Source organism: Perca flavescens, chromosome 24 (genome assembly GCF_004354835.1).
Source record: "Perca flavescens isolate YP-PL-M2 chromosome 24, PFLA_1.0, whole genome shotgun sequence".
NCBI classification, from domain to species: domain Eukaryota; kingdom Metazoa; phylum Chordata; class Actinopteri; order Perciformes; family Percidae; genus Perca; species Perca flavescens.
In genome coordinates, this window is record NC_041354.1 from 10,710,668 (window position 1) to 10,726,761 (window position 16,094).

The following is a 16,094-nucleotide window of genomic DNA, read 5'->3' on the forward strand; positions in this document are numbered from 1 at the left end:
ATCGATACCGCAACGATTTTGTAGTGTTGACTATTGGTGCTTTCACAAAATATTTACACAATGAGATTAGGATATAATGACTAAGTGGGTAAAGGCAAATAATAGAACAGTTACAACAGTCTGGTAAGTTCAGAAAATGACATCACTTTACTGTAATACAGCCTACCAGGAAAAGACAACACTTACCATATTACGATATCCAAAATCTAAGACAATATCTAGTCTCATATCACGATATTGATATAATATCGATATATTGCCCAGCTCTAGTTGATAGCAGGTCCCAATTCTGTCTTTGTGAATTTTTGTGTTCTGATGAATGCTTTGTTCTCATTTGGATCAATGATTGTGGCTTCCAACCATCCATCCATCCAATTTCTACATGTGCTTATTCGGTTCAGGCTCTCCCAGCATGCACTTGGCAAGAAATACCCTGGAAAGGTTGTCACGTCTATCACAGTGATCCTGGAGTTCACCTAACCTGCATTTCTTTGGTTTAAGGAGCAGGAAATCCAAGTGAAGAGTAACACAATGAGAACATACTAACTAAACACCGCAAAGTTTCAGTGAACGTATTTGGGTCAAAACACATTGGACTGCCTTCAAAGTGTGAAATCTGTTGTTTGTGGACCTTAATTCCACCACCATTGTCTCGCCAATCTCTCGACAACAACAAACCATTTTAATCAACTGCTGCATTATAATCTGGATATCCACAGTTGCAATCTATGTGCAGTGTTGTGTATTTGTACATCTTATTCTACTGTAGTGTACACAGTGTCTAATTCTGTACTGGCATAGTATCACCATGCCTGTTATGTAAAATCTTCTGTCCTCCACTCTCTGCTTTTGTCTACCCCTGTACAGCGTGATCGTATAATATGTTTTGTATACATTTTTATCCACCCTTCCACTATAGCCTAGATGTTGTAAACTCTAGCTGCCACCTTAAATCTTCCACTACAGCGCGACATAGTGTCCCCTGTATCCTACACTGGTTTCAGGTGGACTACAAAGAAGCAGCTCTGCCAAATCCCTGCATCGCTCCGAGATTACATAACTTCCCTCGGCCCTTGGCAATGGCAGCCCTGTGAGTGCAGAAAAACATGCACAGGTTAAACAGTGGTTTGTTAGAAGGTAAAAGAAATGTACAGCAATACATCTGGAAAACTCTCAGCCATTAGAGTAATCACTCATGAAATACAGTGTGGTCACTGTTTTTTTTGCAAGCAGAGTACATGCAGAGTAGTTACAGTATACTACCAGCCTGCACAGAGTAGTAAGATCACTGGAGAATACTAATTCTTTCTAGGTAGGCTAAGTCTTGCATAGAATGAAACATATTGCTAAATAGCTACCACTACATATTATTAGCATCAAAAACAAACCTTGCCTGAGTATTCAATGGTGAACTATGAACCCTGCAAGCATCCAGAGCAGTGGAATCTCATCAGACCTGCTCCAAAATACCAAAACATCTGACATTAGCATTAAACCTCCTGACCTGCACCAAAGTACATGTTAAAAATACCATAAAATACTACCACATCTTACCTCATCAGCATGTTTACAAATGACATCCCACACCAGCACCAGCACATTCCTCTCCACAGCACCACTCCATCTACATGCCGACCTGCTCTAAATGACTTGTCCACTCCATCCTACACCATGCATTCACACCTACACACCTTGGTCAGTTGTGCTATCTTCTTGCTCATCTTCAAATGCAGGTCTTGAGTGTATTCCAGCGTCAAAGTCCCGTCGTAAAACATGCTGGACGTTGGAGAGGGGGTATATTTGGTGCTGCTAGTCGAGGTGTTGTACGGAGGCTGCCAGCCTGAACCCGTCGCCATTTTCACGGGGAAATAAACCCAAACACGACGCTTTCAACTTAAATGAAATGGAGCAGCGGCTGCTACGCGTTAAATCCCCTCATTGTTGTGTTTGTAGTTAATCTTCCGTTTCAGCGACGGAGGAAGATGGGGAGCAGGGACGCAGCGGGTCGCGAGACCGTCCCGTCGCACGCATCCGCAACGGGCGCGAGCCCTTGGAGTGATGAGAGGCGGAGACGCGCGCCAGATGCTCAGCCAATGGCAGGTTCAATTGGCCGTCTATGGCTGTAACGCCGCTTTTTCCTTTCTATGACTTCTTCATCTGTGGCTGTTAAAATGTTAAATTAAATGCAGATAACAGCTAGCCAAGAGGTGTCGTCCTTTTAGCCTCACGAGGTACACAACGATACCTTTAAAGCTGTTGGAAATAGGCTAATAGTTTGGACAAACCGAGCTGAGAGATTCACACTAGTTCATATATGCGCTATAACATTGAAAGTTACTGTCTGCTGTATAAATTGATAAATAGTAGAGTCATTGTTGTGAGCTAATGTGACAAGAATGAAGGCGAATGCTAGCACACGGTTGAGAAAATGCAAAAATGAGAGAAATGTCAGACAAAAATGAACAAAACTTTGAGCAACAGACTTCTTTTTTAAAAATCTGTATGTATAGCCTAGTTGTTCTTTATCACTAAACAGTACACTCTTTCCGAGTGTCTGCAATTAATTCTGTTCTTTTCTCTCTTTTTTCAACCACGCAACGAAATTGAAATTGTAGCAGTATTTAGTGAGAAACTTACAAAAATAAACAGGCTGCAATATATGAAAGGAAAATGTAGCTTTGGCTTAAAAATTGGAAAATGTATTGGGAAATGCTGCTGCTCTTTATTCACACTTTTGAATATTGCATTACATCACTCTGGAGACGCTGAAGCAATGACTTATCCTGCACTGACATCTGCGGGTAGAATGCATAAACTGCACCATCACTATTAAAGGATCAGCTCATCCAATCAGATGAACATCATCAATGAAGTAAGGGCATGCTGCGTCTTAAACATGTTGTCACCTGCTTCTATTCATGTCTATGATGTTTTTGGTTTATGAGACAATTTCTTGAGACCAGTTTGATATAAATAAATCTATGAGATTCATGCCTCCGCTCCAATATGGTGGAGGCAAATTAAGTTTTGTTCATGCTACTCACAGCATTTAAAAATTACATTTGAAAAATTCAACAACCTATATCATAACGATGTCCCAGATACTGTGGATAATCCACAAAAATAACTTTGAACAGTTTTCTTTGGATTTAGTTTAATCCAAAGAAATCGGCCCCTTGAATAATTAACCATTTCAGTGCTTTAAGGTGGCTATCTCAAAGTCTGGGGCAAATTCAAGCCTTTGACATGAACCAGATAGCACAGGTGTATGTGAGTATATGTGTGCATGTGCATAAAAGACAAGGCCTGACATGACATCACTATTCCTGAAGCTGCATTACTACTAGTGTTGCTAGAAATGTGAGTCTCCTGGCTGATAGTTTTGCTTTTCATAATAGAAACTCCAGTTATATCTCACCAAGATCTGCCTTGTAAAAAAAACAACTGCTTTCACATCACTTTGTGCCAAATTTGGGTCTAGACATCCACTTAGGTGCAGCACTGATGTCTCTGCAAAGTTATCTTAAATGAAGCACACTGTTTATCACGTTGAGTGCCTTGATCAAACAGCAAAATGCCTACTTTTAGATCTGTTCACAGAATACAGCCTGCGGTGTGACTTTCCATCCATTTGCCTGATGCTAAATCAAATACTTGTGCTTCTGATACCAACATTTTTAAATAATTCCAGATAAGAGAACCTACAGATGCCGAATCACTTTAATGCGTTAAAAGGACTAGTGCAGTGCCCGTTGAAAATGTGCCTGTTTGGAACAGGCCGATTGCTTGGCCTGTGGTATTGCTGCTTGTAGAATTCTTCAAAACCAAATTGTAGCCTTATCCCAAAATTACTTACAAACCACTTAATATGCAACTCCACTGTATAGCCTATATTGACTTACAGGGTAGGCTACTTCTACATCAGAGGAAGACATTGTACTACTATATTTACCTGACAGAGAACGCTGCAGATTCAGAATGTAATCGCAAAAGGTCATAATGAAAATGAGTAATCGGACATTAGCCTCATGGACTCATGGCAGTGTGCTACCCAACTGGCCCGTTATGAGAGCTTATCAGCACATATCTGTGTTCATCAACCGCCAGAACCGGACCATGTGTGTGTGCACGCAGAGAAAGAGAGAGAGAGAGCGAGAGAGAGAGATATGATCATTAACGAATTTAACATTTCAGCAGAGGTGCTGATTTCCATACAGGTTTAGTGGCTTGACGGTTAACGGTGAAGTAGGGGATTTGATTCGCGGGGGTATTTTGGCGACAGTAATGTTATTAGTGTTGTATGTTAGCGGTAGACTTAATTAACCCAGGGTGAGTCTGATGAAAACTGATGTGTTCAACTCTGAGATTTTCTCGCATTGCACAGCGCTGTGAAGGAATAATGTCCAAGATTCCGTTATGTTCTGCCAGCTCACAGCAATTTCATACAATAGCAGGAAAAGAGCCCCCCGCTGTTCTAAAGCGTTCTGCATGTGGCATCTCCGTGTGATGTGCACTTTACCTTCTCCCCAAACACGGACACACATATATGTCTCGCTTTATAAGATAGATAGCCTGCATCACGATCTGGCTGCTACTTGTCGTGTTGTTGTGCTTTAATGTGTGGGATTCTGAAACGTCCTTAAAATTGGGAATAGTCCTTTGTTTATTCAAAGTCAAAGACACTGTCCACAGGGAGTTGATGACGGAACGTTGCGGCAGTGGTTCTGCCCGGTGTGGAAGGACCTTAGAGCAGCTCTGCTGGGCCATTTCTGTCTCTCTCTGCAGCAGCAGCTGAACTTTTTTGTTTTCCCGTGAACAGGCCCCTAATGGTATGTGGAAAGTTGCTGTTTTCTGAAATGGCTGTCAGTTTTTCTAGTGGTTTGTTTTCTGCCTAATGGGCACCACGTTTTATCTTTTTGTGCTGAAATAGCTCAGTTGGGAGAGCGTTAGACTGAAAATCCAAAGGTCCCTGGTGCAGGTCCAAGTTTTGGCAGCATTGGACCGGTCTTTTGGGGACACATGGTTAGAAATTCTGGTCCGGTTTGTCACTAAATTCCGTATGAGGTCCCTATTGTGTTTTCCCTTCAACAGCCCCCTAAGAGAATGTAGAAAGTTACTGACTTTTTCTAGATGTTTTCTTATACACCTGATGGGCACCAAGTTTTATTATCTTGTGCTAAAATGGCTCAATTGGGAGAGTGTTGGACTGCGTATCTAAAGGTCCCTGGTTCAAGCCTGGGTTTTGGCATCATTGGACTTTTGGGGACACATGGTTAGAAATGCTGGTCCGGTTTGTCACTAAATTCCCTATGAGGTTCCGTGGGAAGCCATATGTGTTTCCATTGGGTGTTTTTTTACTAAATGGAAGACTGGACAGAGACACTGTCCACAGGGAGTTGATGACGGAAAGTTGCGCCAGTGGTTCTCCTCGATGTGGAAGGACCTCGGAGCAGCTCTACTGGGCCGTTTCTGTCTCTCTCTGCAGCAGCAGGTAAGGTTTTGTGTTATTCGCGAACATGCCCCCAATGGTATGCTGAAAGTTGCTGACTTCTGAAATGTCTCTCATTTTTTCGAGGCGGTTTGTTTCCTCGTAACGGCCACCACGTTCTGTGCTTTTTGCTGAAATAGCTCAGTTGGGAAAGCGTTAGACTGAAGATCAAAAGGTCCCTAGTTCAATCCTGGGTTTCAGCAGCATTGGACAATGGTTTTGGGGACACGTTAGAAATGCTAGTCCATTTTGTCACTAAATTCCCTATGAGGTTCCGTTGGAACCCAAATGTTTTACCAATGGTTGTTTGTTTACTAAATGGATGACTGGACGGAGAAACTCTCCACAAGGAGTTGATGACGTAACGTTGCGGCGGTGGTTCTGCCCGCTGTGGACGGACCTCGGAGCACCTCTGCTGGGCCGTTTCTGTCTGTCTCTGCAGCAACAGTTGGACTTTTTTCTTTGCCCGCGTACAACGCCTAACGGAATGTAGAAAGTTGCTGTTTTCTGAAATGTGTGTTGTTTTTTTCGAGATGTTTTGTTTTGTGCCTGATGTGCACCATGTTTTGCACTTCTGTGCTAGCTCAGTTGGGAGAGCATTAGACTGAAGACCTGATGGTCCCATGTTCAATCCTGGGTTTCAATAGCATTGATTTTGTGTTTTGGGGGCACATGGTTAGAAATGCTGGTCGGATTTGTCACTAAATTCCCTATGAGGTCCCTATTGTGTTTTCCCACCAACAGCCCCCTAAGACAATGTAGAAATGTACTGACTTTTTTCGAGATGTTTTCTTATACACCTGATGGGCACCAGATTTTATTATCTTGTGCTGAGATAGCTCAACTGGGAGAGTGTTAGACTGAAGATCTAAAGGACTCTGGTTCAAACCAGGGTTTTGGCAGCATTGGACCGGTCTTTTGGGGACACATGGTTAGAAATTCTGGTCCGGTTTGTCACTAAATTCCATATGAGGTCCCTATTGTGTTTTCCCTCCAACAGCCCCCTAAGAGAATGTAGAAAGTTGCTGACTTTTTCTAGATGTTTTCTTATACACCTAATGGGCACCAAGTTTCATTATGTTCTGCTAAAATAGCTCAATTGGGAGAGTGTTGGACTGCATATCTAAAGGTCTCTGGTTCAAGCCTGGTTTTTGGCATCATTGGACTGGTCTTTTGGGGACACATGGTTAGAAATGCTGGTCCGGTTTGTCACTAAATTCCCTATGAAGTTCTGTTGGAACCCAAAGTTTTTACCGTTGTTTGTTTGTTGACTAAATGGATGACTGGACGAAGACACTGTCCACAGGGAGTTGACGACGGAATGTTGCGGAAGTGGTTCTCCCCGCTGTGGAAGGACCTCGGAGCAGCTCGGCTGGGCCGTTTCTTTCTCTCTCTGCAGCAGCAGGTAAGGTTTTGTGTTTTCCCACCAACAGCCACCTAAGAGAATGTAGAAAGTTGCAGACTTTTTTCGGGATGTTTTCTTATACACCTGATGGGCACCAAGTTTTGTTATCTTCTGCTGAGATAGCTCAACTGGGACAGTGTTAGACTGAAGATCTAAAGGACTCTGGTTCAAGCCAGGATTTTGGCAGCATTGGACCGGTCTTTTGGGGACACATGGTTAGAAATTCTGGGCCGGTTTGTCACTAAATTCCGTATGAGGTCCCTATTCTGTTTTCCCTCCAACAGCCCCCTAAGAGAATGTAGAAAGGTGCTGACTTTTTCTAGATGTTTTCTTATACACCTGATGGGCACCACATTTTGTTATCTTGTGCTGAGTGAGATAGCTCAACTGGGAGAGTGTTGGACTGAAGATCTAAAGGACTCTGGTTCAAACCAGGTTTTTGGCAGCATTGGACCGGTCTTTTGGGGACACATGGTTAGAAATTCTGGTCCGGTTTGTCACTAAATTCCGTATGAGGTCCCTATTGTGTTTTCCCTTCAACAGCCCCCTAAGAGAATGTAGAAAGTTACTGACTTTTTCTAGATGTTTTCTTATACACCTGATGGGCACCAAGTTTTATTATCTTGTGCTAAAATGGCTCAATTGGGAGAGTGTTGGACTGCGTATCTAAAGGTTCCTGGTTCAAGCCTGGGTTTTGGCATCATTGGACTTTTGGGGACACATGGTTAGAAATGCTGGTCCGGTTTGTCACTAAATTCCCTATGAGGTTCCGTGGGAAGCCATATGTGTTTCCATTGGGTGTTTTTTTACTAAATGGAAGACTGGACAGAGACACTGTCCACAGGGAGTTGATGACGGAAAGTTGCGCCAGTGGTTCTCCTCGATGTGGAAGGACCTCGGAGCAGCTCTACTGGGCCGTTTCTGTCTCTCTCTGCAGCAGCAGGTAAGGTTTTGTGTTATTCACGCGAACATGCCCCCAATGGTATGCTGAAAGTTGCTGACTTCTGAAATGTCTCTCATTTTTTCGAGGCGGTTTGTTTCCTCGTAACGGCCACCACGTTCTGTGCTTTTTGCTGAAATAGCTCAGTTGGGAAAGCGTTAGACTGAAGATCAAAAGGTCCCTAGTTCAATCCTGGGTTTCAGCAGCATTGGACAATGGTTTTGGGGACACGTTAGAAATGCTAGTCCATTTTGTCACTAAATTCCCTATGAGGTTCCGTTGGAACCCAAATGTTTTACCAATGGTTGTTTGTTTACTAAATGGATGACTGGACGGAGAAACTCTCCACAAGGAGTTGATGACGTAACGTTGCGGCGGTGGTTCTGCCCGCTGTGGACGGACCTCGGAGCACCTCTGCTGGGCCGTTTCTGTCTGTCTCTGCAGCAACAGTTGGACTTTTTTCTTTGCCCGCGTACAACGCCTAACGGAATGTAGAAAGTTGCTGTTTTCTGAAATGTGTGTTGTTTTTTTCGAGATGTTTTGTTTTGTGCCTGATGTGCACCATGTTTTGCACTTCTGTGCTAGCTCAGTTGGGAGAGCATTAGACTGAAGACCTGATGGTCCCATGTTCAATCCTGGGTTTCAATAGCATTGATTTTGTGTTTTGGGGGCACATGGTTAGAAATGCTGGTCGGATTTGTCACTAAATTCCCTATGAGGTCCCTATTGTGTTTTCCCACCAACAGCCCCCTAAGACAATGTAGAAATGTACTGACTTTTTTCGAGATGTTTTCTTATACACCTGATGGGCACCAGATTTTATTATCTTGTGCTGAGATAGCTCAACTGGGAGAGTGTTAGACTGAAGATCTAAAGGACTCTGGTTCAAACCAGGGTTTTGGCAGCATTGGACCGGTCTTTTGGGGACACATGGTTAGAAATTCTGGTCCGGTTTGTCACTAAATTCCATATGAGGTCCCTATTGTGTTTTCCCTCCAACAGCCCCCTAAGAGAATGTAGAAAGTTGCTGACTTTTTCTAGATGTTTTCTTATACACCTAATGGGCACCAAGTTTCATTATGTTCTGCTAAAATAGCTCAATTGGGAGAGTGTTGGACTGCATATCTAAAGGTCTCTGGTTCAAGCCTGGTTTTTGGCATCATTGGACTGGTCTTTTGGGGACACATGGTTAGAAATGCTGGTCCGGTTTGTCACTAAATTCCCTATGAAGTTCTGTTGGAACCCAAAGTTTTTACCGTTGTTTGTTTGTTGACTAAATGGATGACTGGACGAAGACACTGTCCACAGGGAGTTGACGACGGAATGTTGCGGAAGTGGTTCTCCCGCTGTGGAAGGACCTCGGAGCAGCTCGGCTGGGCCGTTTCTTTTCTCTCTGCAGCAGCAGGTAAGGTTTTGTGTTTTCCCACCAACAGCCACCTAAGAGAATGTAGAAAGTTGCAGACTTTTTTCGGGATGTTTTCTTATACACCTGATGGGCACCAAGTTTTGTTATCTTCTGCTGAGATAGCTCAACTGGGACAGTGTTAGACTGAAGATCTAAAGGACTCTGGTTCAAGCCAGGATTTTGGCAGCATTGGACCGGTCTTTTGGGGACACATGGTTAGAAATTCTGGGCCGGTTTGTCACTAAATTCCGTATGAGGTCCCTATTCTGTTTTCCCTCCAACAGCCCCCTAAGAGAATGTAGAAAGGTGCTGACTTTTTCTAGATGTTTTCTTATACACCTGATGGGCACCACATTTTGTTATCTTGTGCTGAGTGAGATAGCTCAACTGGGAGAGTGTTGGACTGAAGATCTAAAGGACTCTGGTTCAAACCAGGTTTTTGGCAGCATTGGACCGGTCTTTTGGGGACACATGGTTAGAAATTCTGGTCCGGTTTGTCACTAAATTCCGTATGAGGTCCCTATTGTGTTTTCCCTTCAACAGCCCCCTAAGAGAATGTAGAAAGTTGCTGACTTTTTCTAGATGTTTTCTTATACACCTGATGGGCACCAAGTTTTATTATCTTGTGCTAAAATGGCTCAATTGGGAGAGTGTTGGACTGCGTATCTAAAGGTCCCTGGTTCAAGCCTGGGTTTTGGTATCATTGGACTTTTGGGGACACATGGTTAGAAATGCTGGTCCGGTTTGTCGCTAAATTCCCTATGAGGTCCCTATTGTGTTTTCCCACCAACAGCCCCCTAAGAGAATGTAGAAAGTTGATGACTTTTTTCGAGATGTTTTCTTATACACCTGATTGGCACCAAGTTTCGTTATCTTGTGCTGAGATAGCTCAACTGGGAGAGTGTTAGACTGAAGATCTAAAGGACTCTGGTTCAAGCGAGGGTTTTGGCAGCATTGGACCGGTCTTTTGGGGACACATGGTTAGAAATTCTGGTCCGGTTTGTCACTAAATTCCGTATGAGGTCCCTATTGTGTTTTCCCTCCAACAGCCCCCTAAGAGAATGTAGAAAGTTGCTGACTTTTTCTAGATGTTTTCTTATACACCTGATGGGCACCAAGTTTCATTATCTTCTGCTAAAATAGCTCAATTGGGAGCGTGTTGGACTGCATATCTAAAGGTCTCTGGTTCAAGCCTGGGTTTTGGCATCATTGGACGGGTCTTTTGGGGACACATGGTTAGAAATGCTGGTCTGGTTTGTCACAAAATTCCCTATGAAGTTCTGTTGGAACCCAAAGTTTTTACCGTTGTTTGTTTGTTGACTAAATGGATGACTGAACGAAGACACTGTCCACAAGGAGTTGACGACAGAAAGTTGCGGCAGTGGTTCTCCCCGCTGTGGAAGGACCTCGGAGCAGCTCGGCTGGGCCGTTTCTGTCTCTCTCTGCAGCAGCAGGTAAGGTTTTGTGTTTTTCCACCAACAGCCCCCTAAGAGAATGTAGAAAGTTGCTGACTTTTTTCGGGATGTTTTCTTATACACCTGATGGGCACCAAGTTTAATTATCTTGTGCTGAAATAGCTCAATTGGGAGAGTATTAAACTGAAGATCCAGAGGGCACTGGTTCAAGCCTGGTTTTTGGCAGCATTGGACCTGTCTTTTGGGGACACATGGTTAGAAATGCTGGTTCGTTTTGTCACTAAATTCCCTATGAGTGTCCGTGGGAAGCCATATGTTTTTCCATTGGGTGTTTGTTTACTAAATGGAAGACTGGACGGAGACACTGTCCACAGGGAGTTGATGACGGAAAGTTGCGGCAGTGGTTCTGCCCGCTGTGGACGGACCTCGGAGCAGCTCTACTGGGCCGTTTCTGTCTGTCTCTTCAGCAACAGTTGGACTTTTTTGTTTGCCCGCGTACAATGCCTAACGGAATGTAGAAAGTTGCTGTTTTCTGAAATGTGTGTTGTTTTTTTCGAAATGTTTTGTTTTGTGCCTGATGTGCACCATGTTTTGCACTTCTGTGCTAGCTCAGTTGGGTGAGTGTTAGGCTGAAGATCTGATGGTCCCATGTTCAATCCTGGGTTTCAATAGCATTGATCTTGTGTTTTGGGGGCACATGGTTAGAAATGCTGGTCGGGTTTGTCACTAAATTCGCTATGAGGTCCCTATTGTGTTTTCTCACCAACAGCCCCCTAAGAGAATGTAGAAATTTGCTGACTTTTTTTGAGATGTTTTCTTATACACCTGATGGGCACCAAGTTTTCGTTAATTCCCTATGAGGTTCTGTTGGAAGCCACACGTTTTACTGTTTGTTTTTTGTTAACTAAATGGATGACTGGACGGAGACACTGTCCACAGGGAGTTGATCACGGAACGTTGCGGCAGTGGTTCTCCTCAATGTGGAAGGACCTCGGAGCAGCTCTGCTGGGCCGTTTCTGTTTCTCTCTGCAGCAGCGGGTAAGGTTTTGTGTTATTCCCACGAACATACCCCCAATGGTATGTGGAAAGTTGCTGACTTCTGAAATATCTGTCATATTTTCGAGAAGCTGGTTCTATCCTTGGTTTCGGCAGCATTGGACCGGTGTTTTGGGGACACATGGTTAGAAGTGCTGGTCCGGTTTGTCACTAAATTCCTTATGAAGTTCTGTTGGAACCCATATGTTTTACCATTGGTTGTTTGTTTACTAAACTAGTGCAGTGCCCGTTGAAAATGTGCATGTTTGGAACAGGCCGATTGCTTGGCCTGTGGTATTGCTGCTTGTAGAAGTTTTCAAAACCACATTGTACCCCAAAATTAGTTATAAACCACTTAATATGCAACTCCACTGTATAGCCTATACTGACTTACAGGGTAGGCTACTTCTACATCAGAGGAAGTCATTTTACTACTATATTTACCTGACAGCGAACGCTGCAGATTCAGAATGTAATCACAATATATCACAATGAAAATGTGGAGTTATCAGACATTAGCCTCATGGACTCATGGCAGTCTGCTACCCAACTGGCCCGTTACAAGAGCCAGAGGTGGAAAAAGTACTAAAATATTGTACTCAAGCAAAAGTACCAATACTTAGATGAAATATTACTCAAGTACAAGTAAAAGTACCTATCTAAAAAATGACTCAAGTAAAAGTAATAAGTTGTTCATTTAAAATGTACTTTAAGTAAAAGTTACTTAGTTACATTAAAAAAAACTGTTTCCCATGTAGTGAAAATAGGACAAGGGGTCATAAATCCAAAACTATTTTGTTTTTAATTAAAGACAAATCCATACAAATGTATAAACATCTATACAAATGTATAAACATGTAATAACAACATAAAACATTACACATGACATTTAAGACCCTTAGAAAGGTATGATGTGCAATTTTAGTTCAGACCATCCCATAAAACATTTTCAAACATTCAATTGAAAGTGAAAGTACCATACATTTTTAGTTCTGATGGCCATCCTTCTTTTCTTCACAAACATAAACAACAGTTATAATGCAAACCAAGGCCAAATCACATGTTTTGACTCCATAAATTGGTTAGACCCTAAAGTTCACAGCCCAGACTAGCAGCTAGCTTCTACAGACCTAAGTAGCCCGTATGAGATGAGGTTACAATGCTGACAGCTAAAGCTAAACGGTGTAAAGTGTGTCTGTATTTCACTGTAGAGGATTCAGACACCGGGATGTAACAATCTGCAGCTGTTGTTGTCGGAAAAACACAGACGGTGCGTTCAATGAAACTGGTAACCTACAGCGTTGTGGTGCATTCAAAGTTATTGTTAAATGCCCTTTTCCCATATGGTGATTGTTTTTGTTGTTCAACAGCTATTTACTAGTGAAATAAGTTATTATTATAGTTATTTCATTATTATTAAATCATTTAATTTTGACCATATGGCCTTAGCAATTAACAAGCCGTTCTTTAATGTCGCCAACTGTTGTTTAGTACCCTTCTTTTTTTTTACTTTCTTAATAAGTATCAGTTCAGGCAGTTTTAAAAGTACCGCTTTATTACCGGTATCCAAACCAAACAATACCTAATATTGACTCTAGATTCAAATGTGTGACTAGATTCACACATTTTTCTTTTGTTTACAGTAAATAAATAATAAACAAATACAAATCTTAAAATCAAGTTCCTAAAGTCACTTTCTTTGCATTCATTCGATTCCCCATCAATATACACTGGTAAGAATTGCTTTCCACTGTTAATATGTACTTAAAAACAGTTCTGAAATGCAAAATAATAGAATTTTAATCATGTGATAAAACATGCAATTAACCAGAGAAATTCAGCGATAATAGCGATTAAAAAAATTCATCGTTTGACAGCCCTAATATATATATATATATATATATATATATATATATATATATATATATATATATATATATATATATATATATATATATATATATAATTTAACCAGTCTCCTACATACGTGTCCTACGGAAGGGGTGGGCAATTAATTTTCCCAAGCCACATGAGAAACAGGGACTGTTGTGGAGGGCTAAACTCAGTTCTGCACAATATTAATTAATATTAATAATCAGGCGGCACGTTCTCAAACGTCTCTTTTTTCTCTGGGCATATTAGCGCAGCAGAGTCCACCAAACACTCTTTAATAAACTTTGACTTCAGTAAATTATTTACTGAAGTCAAAGGTAAAGGGATGCAACTACCCAGTTTCAGAGAGGTATGCAGCAACAACCTAATCATCACCCCTGGTTGATGTGATTTGAGTGGTGAGTGGCTTTTCATCTCTGTCTGCACTACTTTCCCACCAAAAAGGACACAGTGAATAGGTTGGTCAACAGAACTTCAAACCATACTGGACATTTAGTTGTGTGTGGTCTAACTAATAGAACTCCTACCTGATGTCATCACTGGTCTCATCTCATCTTGATGCCATCACCGACCTCATGTCTCGTCTCATTCACTCCTTGCCTGTGTTCTTCTCAACTAAGACATATTGTCAAACAAACATTATGTAATAGATTTTTCATTAGTTTTTCCATATTAATAATATTAAGAAATGAATCTGTTGGTATCAAGTGGCTCCCCCTACACTTCCCCCTAATGTTAGACCTACCTGTTGCCTTCCCCTGTCGTTCCTGAGCCACCATCCTCACACCTGAATGAAATTAAGTCACTGTTATGCAGTAAGGTTGCGCTGCTGTTGAAATTACTTTAACATTTTGTATTTTAAATATATGTATTATATTTACCAATTGTTATTTTACATTAATAAAATTGAGATATGTCATGCATGGGATTGGTACCATAGGGTTTAACCAAAATCTAAACGTAGCTATCAGCAACATTGGTTTGCATTAAGTTAGCAAACACTAGCCGGTCTGTTAACATGAATATTTGCAAGCCTCCAAGTTTGGCAAACCTATGCATGATTCCATGGTAAACCAGAGTTATTGCATTAGTTATGTGTTCCAGATTCTTGTCATTTATTGTACATGCTACCTTATATTTACCAGTTTTCAGCTCGGCAACCTCGGTTTTGCATATTCTAAGCTATAAACCCCCATTCGGCTGCTATATTCCGAGTGTTAGTAAACGCTAGCTAGTCTGTTAACATGAATATATGCCTTCCTCCAAGCACTCTAAATCCTACCTGTTGCCTTTCGCCATCCACTTATTTAACTGCTGTAGCAATCCCTTGACATGCTCTCTCATTTTCCCCTTTTCTTTGTATATTTTTAGCCCCTAACAGCTGTTTTGCTTTATACATCTTTTTCCATAGACGACAACTCACTACTCGTAACTGCTTGCTCGGCGCTCACGGCGAACATCCGCTCCCCCTCCCTCCTCCTCCCTCCTCTACGTCAACATTCTATGATGGAATCTTATGAGACAGGGCGCCTTCTCTAGTCTGTTAGTCCTCTAAAATGTTATATAATAACATTGAGGAAATGCAGAAATGATTTAGAAACCCACAACAGCAGCTACATATAGAAAATCCAAATATATATATATATATATATATATATATATATATATATATATATATATATATATATATATATATATATATATATATATATATATATATATATATATATATATATATATATATATATTATTTTTTACCATCGCTTTGACGCCCCCCTCACAATATTATTCTGTAATGCATAACAATATTGTGTTATACAGTCCAACAACTTTGTTTTGTTGAAGATGGACCTAAAGCATTTTGATAGCAAACCCACACCACAAATACTTATCACTTGTCACTTCAATGAGTCACATGAGGCCATCAAACTGGATAAAGCTTGACAACAAATAATCAATCAATCAATCCTGAAAATCCTATTCTCAGACAGGATGGATTCTCCCTTTGGGTGCAGCTGGGGGAGGGCAATTCGGTCAGTGCCTTAAAAGTATCTAATTCGGTACTCAGCCCTACCAACAAAGGCATTACAAATCTTAATATCACTTTTGGTTCTGAAAGCACTTTGACTTATTGAAAAAATCTAATAAAAAAGTCCCTTAATGGCCTGACAAGTACTGTATTCATGACTAATATGTTTAATAGGCCTTCTAAAACGGATGTGGGTTATATTAAATTTTTTTAATTGTAATTAAAAAAAGCATGAACATGTTTTAGTAGGCCCTAAGTGACATTTTAGATGGTGATTGCCCCTTATAATACTTTAGATATTGCTTCACTTGCTCTTCATGTCCTGTAGAGGACAGTATTTCCTTACTAATACTAATCAAGTCCTCTACTTCAGTGATGGTGAATAGGACCAACATAACATTACATCTATTCTTTTAACATGATGACCAAATAACAAGAATCCATCTTTTTTTAACTGGCTACTAGTCATTTTTCTCCCTGCCAC

General features: G+C 41.3%; 1 protein-coding gene and 2 non-coding genes across 12 annotated transcripts in view; 2 read left to right on the plus strand and 1 right to left on the minus strand.

Moving 5' to 3' along the window:
* The window catches only part of fam184aa (family with sequence similarity 184 member Aa), a 64,901-nt gene extending 49,875 nt beyond the window's left edge, over positions 1-15,026 (minus strand). For 5 of the 10 annotated variants that reach the window (XM_028572341.1, XM_028572338.1, XM_028572336.1 and 2 more), the window contains exon 1: positions 1,692-2,014. In XM_028572341.1, coding sequence (XP_028428142.1) covers positions 1,692-1,856 — 165 coding nt within the window. In that variant the 5' untranslated portion in view covers positions 1,857-2,014. Of the gene's footprint in view, positions 1-947; positions 1,089-1,388; positions 1,457-1,554; positions 2,015-14,108; positions 14,197-14,326; positions 14,369-14,863 lie in introns of those variants that run through there. The other 5 variants (XM_028572344.1, XM_028572342.1, XM_028572339.1 and 2 more) reach the window with 5 other exon arrangements.
* Positions 5,619-5,691, plus strand: trnaf-gaa (transfer RNA phenylalanine (anticodon GAA)). The gene has a single exon. It is a non-coding gene; the product is annotated as a tRNA-Phe (tRNA).
* Positions 7,966-8,038, plus strand: trnaf-gaa (transfer RNA phenylalanine (anticodon GAA)). The gene has a single exon. It is a non-coding gene; the product is annotated as a tRNA-Phe (tRNA).
* Positions 15,027-16,094: the final 1,068 nt, after the last annotated feature.